The sequence below is a fragment of the Microcebus murinus genome, chromosome 15 (genome assembly GCF_040939455.1).
Source record: "Microcebus murinus isolate Inina chromosome 15, M.murinus_Inina_mat1.0, whole genome shotgun sequence".
Taxonomy (NCBI): domain Eukaryota; kingdom Metazoa; phylum Chordata; class Mammalia; order Primates; family Cheirogaleidae; genus Microcebus; species Microcebus murinus.
In genome coordinates this window covers 76,932,899-76,951,321 of record NC_134118.1, presented here as the reverse complement: position 1 = coordinate 76,951,321, position 18,423 = coordinate 76,932,899, and the positions used below count along the sequence as shown (strand labels likewise).

Genomic DNA, 18,423 nt, shown 5'->3' with positions numbered 1-18,423 from the left:
CTGTGGCAGAACCGGGAAACGCGTGCCCTACCCCAGCGCATTCAAATCCAAATGCAAAATGCACCGTGGCAGCCAAACCAAACACCTGGGGGGCAAGTTTGGCTAAGGGACCGTGAGTTTGGTATTTCTCCTTTAAACAATTTAAACTAATTTAAGCCCAGAGAAGTAATAAAAAATTTCACTGTACTTTTGGGTTGTGGGCCAAGCCTTTTCTAATGGTTTGAAGCCTCAACGCGGTTAGGGTAAAGGAGCAGGACCAGAACACATCCTGCAGTGCGACATTGCCCAATAACCGTGCAAGGCGGGCTTCTAATATCCCTCTGGTGTCTGCCTGGTCTCTCTCTTTCTCTAAGGAGACGCTGCAGTTTCTCCTGTGCCCCAGGCAGAGCAATGCACCCAGCCAGGAAAGGTATAAGCGCATGGGATTAATAGAAAGGAAGAAGGTTGTCACTTTCGAAATCAGAAGCCAAGGAAACGCCTTTTCTCATGCCTTCTGGGCATGTCCCCAGGGGGTAGTTTTATTAGAGAGTCTGCCTCCAAGTACAACCAGGGCTGTGAATAGCCCTGACCCTGCTCCGGCTGACCCTTAGATTAAGATTAGCCCAGCTCAGGCCGCGAGGTCACGCAAGGACACGGATCTGGGGTGAGCAGCCACTCAAATCCCGATGCCGGGAGCCTTGTGCAAAGGGTGCTCAGGTAACGTGTTTCCAGGAGAAGAACAACCGCGAGCTCCTCTCTCATACCGAGAGTGAGCAGCGCTAGCGGCTCGTAAACGGGGGAACCTCCCACCTCAGAAACGGCCCAGGGAGGGAAGAAGCAGAAAGGGGCAGGGCCGCAGGGCTGGTTAAGGTCACGGAGCGGCTGCGCAATGTCATCGCTGTCCCCAAAACGCCACAGAGAGCAGCTCACACAGGTGATGGCGACTTGGTAGAATTCTGAGCCCCTTGGCAAAAGCTTGTCTTCTCTGGGCTGCATTTGTGCCATAAGGATAGTACCAGTGTCTGCCTTCCACATGTGAGTGGGCTGTTGTGAAAATTAGATTATGTGTGGCACAGCACCTCACAGCGACAAGATAATGCGATGTAATAATCATAATAAAGACAATTATAGGCCGGGCGCGGTGGCTCACACCTGTGATCCTAACACTCTCGGAGGCCGAGGCGGGAGGATCGTTTGAGCTCAGGAGTTGAAGACCAGCCTGAGTAAGAGCGAGGCCTCAGCTCAACTAACAAAATAGAAATTAGCTGGACAACTAAAAATGTATAGAAAAAATTAGCCGGGCATGGTGGCGCATGCCTGCAGTATCAGCTACTCGGGAGGCTGAGGCAGGAGGATCGCTTGAGCCTAGGAGTTGGAGGTTGCTGTGAGCTAGGCTGATGCCACGGCACTCTATCCCAAGAAACAGAGTGAGACTCTGTCTCAAAAAAAAAAAAAAAAAAAGATAATTATAGGAAACACAGAGCAATTTGCAATTTGCCAGGCACGGTTCCAAGCATTTATGTTCATTATTTTACTTAGTTCTTGTGGTACCTTCCATATGAGGCAGGCTCTGCTGTCACCTCTGTTCTCCAGGTGGGGAGACAGAGCCGTGGGTGACGGGAAAGCTTGCCCAGGGCAGGCGGGAGGACCGGGCTGGGTGTGAAGCGTGCGTTCAGCTCCCCTTAGTCCCTGCAGTTACTGGGAAATAACCACAGCCAGAGCCAGATCACAGAGTGACAGCTCCCTGCAGGGCCAGCGTTGAATCCTGGCTTCACGGGCTGTGCATCAATAATTCTACAACCTGTTAATGTATCCGTGATTAATAACCCATTAACCACTTCGGCATGACGCTCACCGGCCGCGACACCCCGCCCACAGCCGCACTCACAGCCCTCATGGTAGTGATGACGGGTCCATTCTGCTCTTGTGTAATGAGGAAAGCCTGAAAGCACTGCAAGCTTGTTTCACTTTACAGGCAGCTTTACCTGTCATGTAAATAAGAACAGGTAACATGTACATATATGTTTTCATTACGTTATTTTTAAATGTTCACAGTTTTATTTTGATAAATGAAAAATTAGAAAAGTCATATCACGGCTGTCGGCTAAAGTCCACCCTCGGCTGTGCGCGTCCATCTGTGGCTGTCGACTACGTCACTGTGCGCGGTCATCTGTGGCTGTCGCCTATAGTTGACACTCAGCTGTGCACCTTCATATCACGGCTGAGGGCTACAGTCGACACTCGGTTCATCTGTGGCTGTCGACTGTAGTCGACACTGGGCTGTGCACCTTCATATCACGGCTGTCGACTGTAGTCATGCTCGGTTCATCTGTGGCTGTTGCCTACAGTCGACGCTCGTACCGAAGTGGCTGATAGCCATGGCAGGCTTTTGACTCTGTCTGAACTCCAGTTTGCCCGTTTGTAGGATGGAGGTGGACAATAGCACTAACACTTACTTGCAGGTGCTTGGTGCGGACTGACTGAGAAAACACGAAAACCGTAGTGTCTGATCCAAGGGGGGCTTGAGCTGCATTATTATCACTTACCGGGGTGGACGTGGCTGCTCGGGTCAGGCTGCCGTAGAGAAATCCCACAGGCCGCATGGCTTGCGCGGCAGAAATGTGCCTTCCTGCAGCTCTGAGACCGAGGTCAGCCCGGGGCGCCGCAGGGCTGACTCTGTAGGCCTCCCTCCTAGTTGTTGCCGCTCGCTGCGTCTGCGACTGGTTTTCCTCTGTGTGCAGGAGAGATCTCCGGTGTCACCTTCATCCTATAGGGACACCAGTCCTATTGGATCAGGGGCCCCACCACGGGGACCTCATTTAACCGTATTCCTCCCTTAACATGGTCGCATTGGGTGTTAGCCTCAACACACGCGTTTTGGGGGACGTGACTCAGTCCATCTCGGGGTGGCCGGGGAGGGTGGAATAGCAGGATCGAAGGCTGCATCCGAGCATGTCCATGTCTGAGGTCCATCTCTCAGGTGTCCCTTCTGAAGCGAGGAGAGGCTGTCAGCTACCACGTTTCCCTGAAAATAATACAGGGTCTTATATTTATTTTTCCTCAAGAAGACGCCCTAGGGCTTATTTTCAGGGGTGTGTTATTTTCCCCTCAAAGCCTCAGCTTGCAGCACGCACAGGATTGCTGGGACCTGACAGGGGAGCCGACCTTGCTGGTGGGGCTGCCCGCACCTTTCCGGTCACCTCTGGGACAGCAGCTGTCAGGACGGGGCAGATGAGAAGGGCTGCTCGTGTTCTTTCCCGCTCTGCGATGACATGCATGGGTTGTGCAGACGCGCTGCGCAGCCACGCCCGTCACTAGGGCTCATTTTCGGGGTGGGTCTTCTATTGCGCACATGCTTAGAAATCCTGCTGGGGCTTATTGTATGGGCAGGGCTTATTTTCGGGGAAACGCGGCGGTCCTAGCAGATCACCAGGTGTGTAATCTGTTCCACATCGCCTGTCCTGTCGCCTGCCTTCTCCCTGATGCCATGGAAACGTCTCCCTCCCGTCTGCTTCTGCCGTCCAGGTGAGCCGGAGTTCAAGTACATCGGGAACATGCACGGCAACGAGGCGGTCGGGCGGGAGCTGCTCATCCTGCTGGCCCAGCACCTGTGCAACGAGTACCAGCAGGGGAACGAGACCATCGTGAACCTGGTGCACAGCACGCGCATCCACATCATGCCCTCGCTGAACCCCGACGGCTTCGAGAAGGCCGCCTCGCAGGTGAGCACCGGGCGGGCCCTGCCCCTCTCGCATGTCTGTGGGTGTCTGGGAATGAGCACACCTGCACCCAGACCCTGCAGGTGAGCGTGGGGGGCGGGCCCTGCCCCTCTCGCATGTCTGTGGGTGTCTGGGAATGAGCACACCTGCACCCAGACCCTGCAGGTGAGCGTGGGGGGCGGGCCCTGCCCCTCTCGCATGTCTGTGGGTGTCTGGGAATGAGCACACCTGCACCCAGACCCTGCAGGTGAGCGTGGGGGGCGGGCCCTGCCCTCTTGCATGTCTGTGGGTATCTGGGAATGAGCACACCTGCACCCAGACCCTGCAGGTGAGCGTGGGGGGCGGGCCCTGCCCTCGTGCACGTCTGTGGGTATCTGGGAATGAGCACACCTGCACCCAGACCCTGCAGGTGAGTGTGGGGGGCGGGCCCTGCCCTTGTGCACGTCTGTGGGTATCTGGGAATGAGCACACCTGCACCCAGACCCTGCAGGTGAGCGTGGGGGGCGGGCCCTCCCCCTCTCACATGTCTGTGGGTGTCTGAGAATGAGCACACCTGCACCCAGACCCTGCAGGTGAGCGTGGGGGGCGTGAGTGGCAAGGAGCTCAAAGCAAGGGACGGCGGGTGAGTTTCTTCAGCAGATGCTGGACGAGAAAGCTCGTCGATAAGTGGATGTTTGATTGCTGCTTTGTTCATGTTGTTAAATGAATTCTATTTATTCACCATCCTCTGTGGCCAGGCGGGCTTTCTGCCCAAGTCCACAAGTGTGACAGCAGGCCCTGTCCACCTGCAGGGACAGGCGGAGCCGGTGTTGTGGCGCCCTCTGCTGGATGCAGGGAGAAAGACGCGGGCCAGAGGACACTTGCCTGGCCCGCCCTGGGTTTCTGTGTGGGATGAATGGAGTGAGGCAGACAAGCAAGGCCATACCTCCTAACTACAAACAGTTTAGTGCACCTTGACTTTTAGACAAGCTGGAAATTAATAACTTTTTTTTTTTTGAGACAGAGTTTCACTCTGATGCCCAGGCTAGAGTGCTATGGTGTCAGCCTCGCTCACAGCAACGTCAAACTCCTGGGCTCCAGCAATCCTCCTGCCTCAGCCTCCTGAGTAGCTGGGACTACAGGCACACGCCACCATGCCCAGCTAATTTTTTCTATATGTTTTTAATTGGCCAATTAATTTCTTTCTATTTTTAGTAGAGACGGAGTCTTGCTCTTGCTCAAGCTGGTCTGGAACTCCTGAGCTCAAATGATCCTCCTGCCTCGGCCTCCCGAGTAGCTGGGACTACAGGCGTGCACCACCACACCTGGCTAATTTTTTCTATATATATTTTTAGTTGGCCAATTAATTTCTTTATTTTTTCTAGTAGAGATGGGGTCTCGCTCTTGCTCAGGTTGGTTTCCAACTCCTGACCCTGAGAGATCCTCCCGCCTTGGCCTCCCATAATGCTAGGATTATAGGCGTGAGCCACCTTGCCTGGCTGAAATTAATAACTTTTTAAGAGAATATATATGTTGTGTGTTTCCATTTTGATTGGATGGTTTGAGGAACACTATATTTTCTGTTTTCTATATTTTGCAATAATTTTCTTATTTTATGGGGACACATTAAAGTAAATATGTAGTATGTTTATCTACAGGTAAAAAGATCCATTGACATTGTAAGAAACCCAGATAGTGAATGTCTGTAAATAAGTGTAACAGTGATATAATTTCTAAAGTTATAAGAGAAAGATTCTAGTGTCATATACAATTAAATTATTTAATATTTTAAGGTGATATTCAGAATCGTAAGACAGGTGGGAAGAAGATTATTATTGGTTTTTTCTTTCTTATAGATTTTCATTCCTCATCGTCTAAGGTATCTAAGCTTACATGATTTAAAAAATATGGGAAACATGTCTGTACCATGTGATATAATTTAGTAGTAAAACAGGAAAATTCACATCATAAAATAAAACTAAATATGTTGGAAATTTTTAAATTTTCCAGGTTGTACCATTAGTGACGTAAAGGATTTAAATTAAACAGAAACTCCTCAAATCATAAAGCCCCAGAACTTCTGTTCTAGAGCCCATGTTTTTCCATGAAGAGTAGAAAAGGGAGACATGTTACATAAACATATAAGTAACTCACATTCTATTCATTGTAAGCTTCTAATCTTATTCATGTATTCTTTTGACTATTTAAAAAAAAACCAGGTTGCTGTGACTCACAGAGGCCATCTATATTTTACTCCAATCTAATAGAATGGCGTGGTTTGGAAACAGGTCGTCTATTGGTATAAATATATGCATTGACCTTTTTGCAATATGATCACAAATATCTCTTAAACATTACTACTATTACTATTTAAAGTACTGTTCATTGAACATTTAAAACACTGTTCAAAATGTTTTCACTGAAAATATTTTCAAAATACCTATAACAAATACATTCACGTGTTGCTTAGCAACCGGGACACACGCTGAGAAATGCACCGTCTGGTGATTTCGCCGCGGTGCGAACGTCACAGAACATACTTACCCAGACCGGGTGGGCAGCCCGTGCTCCCAGGGTGCACGCCTGCTGTGCTGAGCACTCCAGGCGACTGAGGCACAGTGGTGAGTGTTTGTGTGTCTAAACACGGAAGGCCGGGTGTGCGGTGGCTCACGCCTGTAATCCTAGCTGTCTGGGAGGCCCAGGTGGGAGGATCTCTCAAGGTCAGGAGTTCGAAACCAGCCTGAGCAAGAGTGAGACCACGTCTCTACTATAAATAGAAATAAATTAATTGGCCAACTAATATATATAGAAAAAAATCAGCCATGCATGGTGGCACATGCCTGTAGTCCCAGCTACTCGGGAGGCTGAGGCAGGAGGATTGCTTGAGCCCAGGAGTTTGAGGTTGCTGCGAGCTAGGCTGACGCCACGGCCCTCACTCTAGCCCGGGCAACAAAGCGAAACTGTCTCAAAAAAAAAAAAAAAAAAAAAAAAAAAACCCTTGGTGTATTATTTTAGAGCATCGATAGAGAGTACTGTCAGCCATCGATGAGGCGCTGTCGGTGACGATGAATGACTGATGATTCCCCTGTGGTTTTTTGCTCTTCAGCCTGGTGAGCTCAAGGACTGGTTTGTGGGTCGCAGCAATGCGCAGGGAATAGACCTGAACCGGAACTTCCCGGACCTGGACAGGATCGTTTACGTGAACGAGAAGGAAGGGGGCCCAAACAACCACCTGCTGAAAAACATGAAGAAGATTGTGGACGAAAACACAAAGGTAGGAGCATGGAGGTTCCTGGGTCTGTCCTCCAGCCTGGGTGGACGTGGCCGGCCTAATGTCCGAGCCACAGTGAAGGATGCACCAGTGAAGTCGGATCACAGGGTGGCGGCCCGTGGAAGTCAGAGCTGGGAGGGCTGGAGCTTGGAGGTCAGTCCCAGCCTTCAGGACCGGCCGACTCCCTCCACGGAGGCCACCACGCCTCCTGCTGGGACCGGTGCAGTAGCCTCCCAGCTCCGCCCTGTGTCCAGCCTCTCCCAGCTCTGTTCAACCTTCCCAGCTTCCTCCAGAGTGGCCTTCCCACACAGATCATCACTCTTCTGCATAAATAAACCTTGCCGGCTCTCCCTTGCCGGGAGGATACCTCGAAAATTTGTCAGTGGTTCACGCCCTGGTTTTCCAGTTGCAAAGAGAAAAGGAAAAAAAAAAAAGCCTGTCAGCCCACAAAGAGCTTTGAAGGGAATTTCAACGCTATTGAAATAATAGTTGTTGTTTTTTGTTTTTTTTTTGAGACAGAGTCTCACTCTGTTGCCGGAGCTAGAGTGCCGTGGCGTCAGCCTAGCTCACAGCAAGCTCAAACTCCTGGGATCAAGCGATCCTCCTGCCTCAGCCTCCCGAGTAGCTGGGACTACAGGCATGTGCCACCATGCCCGGCTAATTTTTTCTATATATATTAGTTGGCCAATTTCTTTCTATTTATAGTAGAGACGGGGTCTTGCTCTTGCTCAGGCTGGTCTCAAACTCCTGACCCTGAGCAATCCGCCCACCCCGGCCTCCCAGAGTGCTGGGATTACAGGCGTGAGCCACGGCGCCTGGCCAGGAATAATAGTTTTTTATTATATATTCTGGAAAGACAGGCTGGGCTCTTACAGAAACCTTTTTTTTGTGTGTGATGGAAACAACCGTGGGGTGGCTGCCGCGTTGCCGGCTCCCGGCCGTTTCTCTTGGCCCGTCTGTCCTGCCTGTCGCGCGGCCTCGCGGCGACTGCCCCGCCTCTGACCCTCTGCTCTCCGTCCCTGTGCAGCTGGCGCCCGAGACCAAGGCGGTCATCCACTGGATCATGGACATCCCCTTCGTGCTGTCCGCCAACCTGCACGGCGGTGACGTGGTGGCCAACTACCCCTACGACGAGACGCGCAGCGGTGCGTCCCCCCGCTTCCCCGCCGGCCTGCGTCAGATGCCCGCTAGGCAGAGCCCGAGGTGGCGTGGGGGCTGGTGACGGGCCCGGTGGGCCTGCGTCAGACGCCCGGTAGGCAGAGCCCGAGGTGGCATGGGGGCTGGTGACGGGCCCAGTGGGCCTGGCGTGGTTTGCAGGGCACGAGTAAGAGTGCAGGGCGCCCGATTATGTCATTTGCTTGTTTTTATGAGACAGAGTCTCACTTTGTTGCCCAGGCTAGAGTGAGTGCCGTGGCGTCAGCCTAGCTCACAGCAACCTCAATCTCCTGGGCTTAAGCAATCCTCCTTCCTCAGCCTCCTAAGTAGCTGGGACTACAGGCATGCGCCACCATGCCTGGATAATTTTTTCTTTATATATTTTTAGTCGTCCAGCTGATTTCTTTATTTTTAGTAGAGACGGGGTCTCGCTCTTGCTCAGGCTGGTCTCAAACTCCTTACCTTGAGCTATCCTCCCGCCTCGGCCTCCCAGAGTGCTAGGATGACAGGCATGAGCCACTGCGCCCAGCCTATATTATTTATTTTATAATACACATGGGAGATTTAAAAAAAAAAAAAAAGACTCAGATGCTGAACAGCGGTGCGAGAGTGGCTCACAGAGGCTGTAGGGTCGGTATGGGTGCGTCTTTTTAAATTAGAGATGTTAACGATGGAAGTCTTCTTGGCAGCCTCCCAGTGTGCTATGACCTCGACTCTGTTTCTGCGAACCTGTCGAGTCCCAAGTGGAGTGTGCGTTCCCCCTAGGTGCTGCTCTGCAGTGTTAGAAGTGGAAGTGACAGGAGCTAAAAGCCGGGTGTGGCTGTTTCGTACCCGAGGCGAGGCTAGAAACCGCGGGGCCAGCGCTCACGCCTGCGCTCCCCAGCGCGTGGTCTGTTCCCGAGTCCCCTGGCTTGCTTTGCAGGCAGCACCCACGAGTACAGCTCCTGCCCGGACGACGCTGTCTTCCGAAGCCTGGCGCGCGCCTACTCGGCCTTCAACCCCGTCATGTCCGACCCCAGCCGGCCGCCCTGCCGCAGGAGTGACGACGACAGCAGCTTCGTGGACGGGACCACCAACGGCGGCGCGTGGTACAGCGTGCCCGGCGGTGAGTCCCCCGCCCTCTGGCCCTGCAGCAGTGGGTGGCGCGTGGACGACAAGGCCCGTGTAGATTAGGGAGTGACCCGGACTGGAGCCTTCAGTCCCCACCAGTCACTGGGGAGACCGAACCCAGAGTTCTTCCGCCGGCGTTCACTTTCTGCACGAGTAATTGCCGGGCGCAGTCTGGCTTTTGTGGTATGTTTGACCAAGATGCTAATTGAAGAGGCGCAGGAAATGAGCGGAAGGTGTTCACTGGGAAAGTGTGAACTGAATGTTATTTATCTATTTATTTTTTTGAGACAGAGTCTCGCTTTGTTGCCCAGGCTAGAGTGAGTGCTATGGCATCAGCCTAGCTCATAGCAACCTCAAACTCCTGGGCTCAAACAATCCTCCTGCCTCAGCCTCCTGAGTAGCTGAGACTACAGGCATGCGCCACCATGCCCGGCTATTTTTTTCTATATATATGTTAGTTGGCCAATTAATTTATTTTTATTTATAGTAGAGACAGGGTCTCGCTCTTGCTCAGACTGGTTTTGAACTCCTGACCTCGAGCAATCCACCTGCCTCGGCCTCCTAGAGTGCTAGGATTATAGGAGTGAGCTACAGCGCCTGGCCTATGTATATTTTTAGTTGGCCGATTAATTTCTATTTTTAGTTAAGATAGGGGTCTCGCTCTTGTTCAGGCTGGTCTTGAACTCCTGACCTTGAGCGATCCTCCCACCTCGGCTTCCCAGAGTGCTGGGATGACAGGTGTGAGCCACTGCACCTGGCCTAAACTGAATGTCGTTAGTGACCTTGCTTTTCAAATTCTGGCCTCAGGGAACAAGTGAGCGTCCTCGCTCTATGCTAGTCTGGCTTCGCCGCAGGTGAGCGGGAGCTAGGGCCTGCGGCACAGCCCCACGCATGCGTTCTCATTCAGGTGATGGGACTCTCTCTAGGGTGCTGTTTGGTGTCTCAGAGCAGGAGATGTCCTGGAGTTGTCCCGCAGCCCCCAGGTGCCCGGGTGGGGTGTCTGCAACCTGCTCCCGACGCCGCAGAGGGGCCTGTGCCGGGCGTCCCTGCCTACCTGCGTGGGTCAACCCCCCTTTGTGCTTTGCAGGGATGCAGGACTTCAACTACCTCAGCAGCAACTGCTTTGAGATCACCGTGGAGCTCAGCTGCGAGAAGTTCCCACCCGAAGAGACGCTGAAGAGCTATTGGGAGGATAACAAAAACTCACTCATTAACTATCTGGCCCAGGTAAACCAGTTCTCTGCACAAAAACTCACTCATTAGCTACCTGGCAAAGATAAACCCGTTTTCTGCACAAAAACTTGCTCATTAGCTACCTGGAGCAGGTGAGCCCGTTCTCTGGACAAGAACTCGCTCATTAGCTACCTGGCACAGGTGAACCCGTTCTTTGCAGAAAAACTTGCTCATTAGCTATCCGGAGCAAGTGAACCCGTTCTCTGCACAAAAACTTGCTCATTAGCTATCTGGCAAAGATAAACCCATTCTCTGACACAAAAACTTGCTCATTAGTTACCTGGCGCAGGTAAACCTGTTCTCTGCATAGAAACTCACTCATTAGCAATCTGAAGCAGGTGAACCCATTCTCTCTGCACAACAATTCTCTCATTAGCTATCTGGAGCAGGTGAACCCGTTCTCTGCACAAAAACTCGCTCCTTAGCTTCCTGGTGCAGGTAAACCCGTTCTTGGACACAGAAACTCGCTCCTTAGCTGCCTGGTGCGGGTGAACCCGTTCTTGGACACAGAAACTCGCTCCTTAGCTGCCTGGCGCAGGTGACCCCGTTCTTGGGCACAGACATTTACCGTAGTCTGGTGAGAGGGGTCCAGGGACCCCACCTGTCCCGGAAGGAGGACGCTATTTGGAAGCAGGTGTCAGTGGTGGCTCACATTCCTTTGTCTCAGGTCTGTGGGTCGTGACTGTCCGCTGAGAGCCGACATGGGGGACGTGTGGAGCAATGGGGGTCCTGTTTCTCAACAGCAAGAACTCAGGTGGTCAGCCACAGGGACCCCAGGGCAGCCCTGGCGGGGCCCTGGCAGGACACCTCCCTTGGGGAGAGCACGGGGGGAAGATCTCCCAGCAGCAAAGTCAGCCAGACAGTGTGTTTGGGGCAGAAGCAGTAAGATGCGGCTACTTGGTGTGTTCTCCACGTAGGCATCAAAGAGCGCCTGCTGAATACACGCTTCCCGCTTTATTTACACGTTTTCCAGCAGAAATTTATCAAGCTGCTTTTGTGTCCCAGGCACTCCGTGAAGCCCCCAGGAAGGCTCCGTGTTAGGGAGGCCAGACACGCTGACACGAAGGCTGCAGACACCAGGCAGCGGCAGCCCGCAGGGCCCCCGGCCCGGTCGGGAGTTCGGGAAAGCCGTCTGGGGGGCACTGTAGGGTTTCCCAGCGCTGATGCCAAGGAGGTCGTCACTCTGCTCAGCAATCGCAAAACTCGCTTAGCTGCTGCTGAAGGTGTCTCTCAGCTCTTGAGAAAAAACATGACACAAAACAAAATGAAATGCAAATTTATACCATCAGGAAAAAGGAGAGTATCTGCGATACTTACGGTGGCGGGTGGACATACATCCAATGCGTCTGATATTAATAGTTGTATCAATTTATATAGAAATAAGCTGACAGTAAGTAGATGCAGTTATGCAGTCCTGTTTTATGCCACATGGAAGGAGAATTTGCAGTCTGCAGGTCCGCGTGCCCCGCCCGTGTGGTGTTGACACTACCATGCGAGCCGTGTCAGGCAGCTAGCAGAGTGACTTTATGAGGCGTGCACACCATCTGAGCCGTAGAACGTTCCGGTTCAGGGAGTTGGCTGGTGCAAGGTCGTGCTGGCTGCCAGGGCTCTGCGCCGTTCTCCTTTGCTGACGGCGGTGGTGACCAGCAATGGAACACCTGGGCCTGGAGTCCAAGCATGGGCTAGTTCACAACTCGGGGAACACAGGTGACTGGGGGTCTAGCTTTGGAACTGCTGAGGAAATCTCTTGCAGAGGTTTTTTTTTTTTTTTTTTTTTTTTTGAGACAGAGTCTTGCTCTGTTGCCCGGGCTAGAGTGCTATGGCATCAGCCTCGCTCACAGCAACCTCACACTCCTGGGCTCAAGCGATCCTCCTGCCCCAGCCTCCCGAGTAGCTGGGACTACAGGCATGTGCCACCACGTCTGGCTGATTTTTTTCTATATATATATTTTAGTTGGCCAATTAATTTTATTTCTATTTTTAGTAGAGACCAGGTCTTGCTCTTGCTCAGGCTGTTCTCGAACTCCTGAGCTCAAGCAGTGCTCTCACCTCAGCTTCCCAGAGTGCTAGGATGACAGGCGTGAGCCGCCGTGCCTGGCTATGTTTTCAAAACAAAGAAAAAGCTGCTGTTGTGTAGTTTGCCTTGTAACAGCTAGTTGACGATACAAGGTAATTCAGGGGATTGTTTGCGATGGTGCCTCTTCCGTTTCTCTCTAAATGAGTATCCAGCATTCCGTGTGACATCCCTGCTCTCTCCTGTCACTTATTTTCAGCCAAAATAACGTTGTTGGTGAGTTTAATCCCGAGGTGGTCACAGCGTATGTCTTCTTTCCCCAGAGTGAGCTAACATTTAAGGCCGTAAGAGAATGTTCTTGCTGATTGACAGAGTCCACAGAAGGGACGTGCAGGTGACCAAATGTAGAGCAAGAGGAAGCACTGAAACGTGCTCAGACTAGAACTTCACAAACACCATAGACTCCGCATCACATGGGAGGGGCGTCAGAGTCTTTCTTTGACTCGGGACAAGACACTCATTTCCGGGAGGTCCCGTCTCATTTCTCCGTTTAAGGAAAAGCAGAGTAAAAAGGGCACAAAACATCCAGCGGCCCTGTGAGCCCGTTTGGCTCCCGCACAGGGAGAAGCTGCTGTGTTCTGCCGGAAAGCGAGCAGATGCTCGATGTGGGACGGCGTCGGGCCATTTCTACGGCAGCGCGAATTGTGTGTCCTTGTCCTTCGCAGGTACACCGTGGGGTTAAGGGGTTTGTGCGCGACCTGCAGGGGAACCCGATCGCCAACGCGACCATCTCCGTGGAGGGCATAGACCACGACGTGACATCCGGTGGGTGTGCTGGCCGCGCTCTGCGGGCTCTCGCCTGACGCACGATGGGGGCAACAGTACAGGGTCAGGGCAGCGTCTCGCTGCGGGCGGGTCGGCCGGCCAGCCCGGACGGTGCCGTGCGTGGGGAGGGCGGCGGTGGCCTTGGCTGCCTAGCCCGGGATTCACTGCAGCTCTCCGGCACAGGAAAGTGAATTCCCTGGAGTTAGAACACCAGCGGCTTCCCAGTCTCCATTAAGAGGCGCTAATGAGCTGTGAATCAGCGGGCGGTGGGAGGAAGATTGGAATTCTCATGCACTCACATTTCTCCATTTGAAAAATTATATATATATATGTACATTTTTAATTTCAGGATATTATGAGGGTACAAACATTTTGGTTACATTTTATGACTTTGCCTCACCCAAGCGAGGGTAAGAGGCGTGCCCTTCCCCTCTACAATGCTCACCATGTACATTAGTTGAGTTTACCCTCTAACCCTGAATCCCTGGAGAATATTACTGCCGTATGAGTGAGCACCGTAGTGTTGATCAGTCGGTGCCAGTTTGACGGCGTGTACAAGTGGAGCCTGTTCTTCTGATCTTGTGATGCCTCACTTTGGATGGTGGGCTCACACTGTATCCAGGAAAATATAAGAGGTCCTAGATCACTGTCGTTTCTTATAATTGAGTAATATTCCACTGTACACATATACCAAATTTTAATAATCCACTCATGAATTGACGGGCATGAGATATCACCTAACCCCAGTGAGACTGGCCTCTATCAAAAAAATCCCCAAACAACAAATGCTGGCGTGGATGTGGAGAGACCGGCACACTCCTACACTGCTGGTGGGACTGCAAACTAGTGCAACCTCTGTGGAAAGCAGTATGGAGATACCTCAAAGAGCTAAAAACAGAAATGCCATTCGACCCAGTAGTAGCACTATGAGGCATCTACCCGAAAGAGCAAAAGACACTCTATAACAAAGACACCTGCACCTGAATGTTTGTGGCAGCACAGTTCACTGTTGCAAGGACATGGGAACATTTCTCCACGTAACCATCTGGCAGCCCTGGTTGTGCAGGGTTAGTCCGGATGTATGGGGTGGAGGTGAGATGTCAGTTGTCTCTAGGGTTAGAGCCCACGTCCGTCTCCCAGTTTGGGGAAAATGATGCATTTTCCTGATGAATCTACCTGCTCCTGTCACCACACGTCAGCCCACCTCATTTCAGTTGTCCTTTGTTAGGGTATTTTCAGTGACCACGGCAATGCTTTCAAGCTGTGAACGCTTTATGCCCTTTCTTGACCTCGTAATGGATTAACCTTGAACTTGTTTCCCAAGTCTCACTGTGTCAGACATGGCCTCTTTCTTAACCTTCACATCTGAGGTTTGGATTTTTTTTTTCCCTAAATCTTTACCTTTTGTCCTCTAAAACTCTATTTACTCATATTTGTCAAATATTTATTTATTTATTTAGAGACAGAGTCTCGCTCTGTTGCCCTGGCTAGAGTGAGTGCCGTGGCGTCAGCCTAGCTCACAGCAACCTCAGACTCCTGGGCTCAAGTGATCCTCCTGCCTCAGCCTCCCAAGTAGCTGGGACTACAGGCATGCGCCACCATGCTTGGATAATTTTTTCTATATATTTTTAGTTGGCCAATTAATTTATTTCTATTTTTAGTAAAGATGGGATCTCGGTCTTGCTCATGCTGGTCTTGAACTCCTGAGCTCAAACCATCCTCCTGCCTCGGCCTCTCAGAGTGCTAGGATTACAGGCCTTGAGCCACTGCGCCTGGCCGACAAATTTGACAGCCCACTAGATGCCTTCCCAACCAACACTCCACGATGCTGCCTTCTGTCTGTTAGCTGTGGCGTGCTGCACAGATGTTATTTTCTCTGCATTGCATGATGTAAAAAGTTTAGAAAAATCTAAGCTAGGGAACAAATAGGTGCTGTGTTTCCCCGAAAATAAGACCTACCCATAAAATAAGCCCTAGCAGGATTTCGAAGCATTTGTGCACTAGACGCCTTATCCCGAAAATAAGCCCTAGTGATGGGTATGGCTACCCAGTGCATCTGCACAACCCATGCATTCCGTCGCAGAGCGGGAAAGAAGACGAGCAGCCCTTCTCACCTGCCCCGTCATGACAGCTACTATCCCAGAGGTGACCGGAAAGGTGCGGGCAGCCCCACCAGCAAGGTCGGCTCCCCCTGTCAGGTCCCGGCTGTCCTGTGCGTGCTGCAAGCTGAGGCTTTGAGGGGAAAATAACACATTCCCTGAAAACAAGCCCCGGGGTGTCTTCTTGAGGAAAAATAAATACAAGACTCTGTCTTATTTTCCGGGGAACATGGTAGGAAGAAATGCGATCTGTGGAGTGGGCCTAGCATGCTCCGGGCCTTGGGGGGCAGGGCGATGAGCAGGAGCTGGCCTGCAGAGGGAGGCGGGAGGGACGGGAGGGGCATGGTCCTGGAGGCCTTGAAGTGTGTCAAGAAGAAGAAACAAAAAAAGGGTGAAGAAAGACAAACCACGTGACTGAACCATGGTTTTCCCAGTTTGGAATCTGCACTTCTTCCCGGGCGGCTCAGGGATTCCGGTGGGGCCAGCCTTGGCCGGGGACCGGGTCCGCACCTGTCTGGGCTCTAGCTGTGGGGCCAGGATACTCTGACCTGCTGCTTGGGGTCAGCTGTCTTTGCACCTGCTACTTCCGAACGGTTAGAAGATCCGTGGTTTTAGGAGGTTTGTTAGACAACTTAGCCTTCTTATCTATAGAGTAGCTGCAAGAAATGGGGCCCATGGAGAGACTCACACCCAGTTGGGTAGCATTTCACCGAATTCCCTGTGTGTCTAATTCGAAAGTGGGGAATGGAAGAAGTTGAGGCTTTGCCTGGACGCAGGGCTACGAGTTTCACGGATGTGCCTTGTGCTCTGACACTGTGTTTCCTACAGCCAAGGACGGGGACTACTGGAGACTGCTCGTGCCTGGGAACTACAAGCTCACGGCCTCGGCCCCCGGCTACCTGGCAACAACGAAGAAAGTGGCGGTCCCTTACAGCCCCGCCGTTGGGGTGAGTAGAGGGCAAACGCTGAGCCCCGTGATAATAAATGAGCACTTAACCGCCGCCAGGCCCGTTCAAGTGACTCATGATAGCCCTGTGAGGGCGGCACTGTTGTGATACCCATTTGACAGATGGTAAAACTAAGGCCTAACAGAGTTAAGTGACTTGCTCACAGTCTCCTCGGATGATTTAATACCACCCAGGGTGAAAGTGTTAGCATTTCTCAGCTTTCGAAGAGAAAATAAAACTTTAAACACTTAAATTTTTATTTGCAGACATTGGTACCTCGATTTCAGTCTAGCTGGGATTCTGTTCCATGTGTGTTTTCTATTTCTAGCACCTAGCACCGTGCCTTAGTGTTTGAAATAAATAAATGATGCATACAAGATAATTTTAGGCATGAACCAAACATGTATTAAGCACATATTATAAATAAATCTCTGTATGTTAAGCAACTATCAAAATCCATATCTTTTTTTTTTTTTTTTTTGAGAAAGAGTCTCACTCTATGGCCTGGGCTAGAGTGTCGTGGTGTCAGCCTAGCTCACAGCAACCTCAGACTCCTGGGCTCAAGCAATCCTCCTGCCTCAGCCTCCCAAGTAGCTGGGACTACAGGCATGCACCACCATGCCTGGCTAATTTTTTCTATATATTTTTAGTTGGCCAATTAATTTCTTTCTATTTTTGGGAGAGAGGGGTCTCACTCTTGCTCAGGCTGGTCTCGAACTCCTGAGCTCAAACGATCCACCGCCCTCGGCCTCCCAGAGTGCTAGGATTACAGGCGTGAGCCACCATACCTGGCCTGTTGAATTATGTCTTCAAAGCTGTTTACTCAAAGCACATTTAAAACACAATGGCTTTTGATTTTTTTTTTTTATCCCCCTGAAAGTATTTTTTGTTAATCACAACAGATATTTTTAGGATTGACCTAAATTCAAGTGGCTGGATTGAGTTTATTCTATAAGATCTGAAACAACTTTCTCTCTTTTTTTTAAAAATTTAAGTTTTTAAAGATACTTATGTGGTTTGATGACAATATGTTTGTTCTTGACTTTCCCCTTCAGGTTGATTTTGAGCTGGAGTCATTTTCCGAAAGGAAAGAGGAGGAGAAGGAAGAATTGATGGAATGGTGGAAAATGATGTCGGAAACTTTGAATTTCTAAAAAGGCTTCTAATTAGCTGCTTTTAATCTTATCTATCTATATAATGTAGTTTGATGTAATGTGGCCATTTTATTTTAGATTTTGTGCAGTTAATATTTAACGTTGGCTTATTTTTTAATCACTAAAATATCAATTGATGTTACTTAAAATAGAGTGTTAGGTGAAAATATAAGAACTTGATCTATTTCATTCTCTTCTAATACATTAATTTTCCTACATCAGTTGCACAAAGGACTGTAGAAAGATTTAAGCAATCTTGCCGTTTTAGGATTAAATGCAATATTCCAGGTGTTCTTTGCAATAACAGGACTCTTTGAGTACTTCTAGCGTGTAAAAATTAGTGACGTTCTTTTAATGTAATTGGTGACAATGTCACACAATTAATGCCATTGAAAAGGCTGACAGATACAGCTGGGAGTTGTGAGCACTCTGCCGCGAGACTTAAGCGGTGCACAGTGTAAATTATCGTTTTTCCCTTGTGTGACCACCACACACGCATGATCTCGTGAATGCATTTTGGATGGTGCGAAATGTACGTGTTTGCCAAGAGGTTTTGTGAAAAGAATAAAGATCGACTTGCTTGTCTAATACGTACGGGGTGACATTGTTCTATCGTTTAGTTAAAAGTTAAAAGTTCAGGGTTTTCTCTCGGTTGTAGACGGCCCAGAATCATATGCTGGATGAATAAAGGTTAAAAACACGCCCGGCTGGCAGGGCGAGGAGGCTCACGCCTGTAATCCTAGCACTCTGGGAGGCTGAGGCGGGAGGATTGCTCAGAGTCAGGAGTTCGAGACCAGCCTGAGCAAGAGTGAGACCCCGCCTCTACTATAAATAGAAAGGAATTATCTGGACAACTTAAAATATATACAAAAAATTAGCCGGGCATGGTGGCGCATGCCTGTAGTCCCAGCTACTCGGGAGGCTGAGGCAGGAGGATC

The 18,423-nt window shown here is 50.7% G+C and overlaps 1 protein-coding gene across 1 annotated transcript in view; it reads left to right on the top strand.

Moving 5' to 3' along the window:
• The window catches only part of CPE (carboxypeptidase E), a 58,869-nt gene extending 40,794 nt beyond the window's left edge, over positions 1-18,075 (top strand). Inside the window, exons 2-9 of the mRNA XM_020280271.2 lie at positions 3,505-3,701; positions 6,784-6,951; positions 7,976-8,093; positions 9,026-9,208; positions 10,301-10,440; positions 13,186-13,285; positions 16,213-16,331; positions 17,387-18,075. Of these exons, the coding sequence (XP_020135860.2) occupies positions 3,505-3,701; positions 6,784-6,951; positions 7,976-8,093; positions 9,026-9,208; positions 10,301-10,440; positions 13,186-13,285; positions 16,213-16,331; positions 17,387-17,485 (1,124 nt within the window). The 3' untranslated portion in view covers positions 17,486-18,075. The remainder of the gene's footprint in view (positions 1-3,504; positions 3,702-6,783; positions 6,952-7,975; positions 8,094-9,025; positions 9,209-10,300; positions 10,441-13,185; positions 13,286-16,212; positions 16,332-17,386) is intronic.
• The last annotated feature ends 348 nt before the right edge of the window (positions 18,076-18,423 follow it).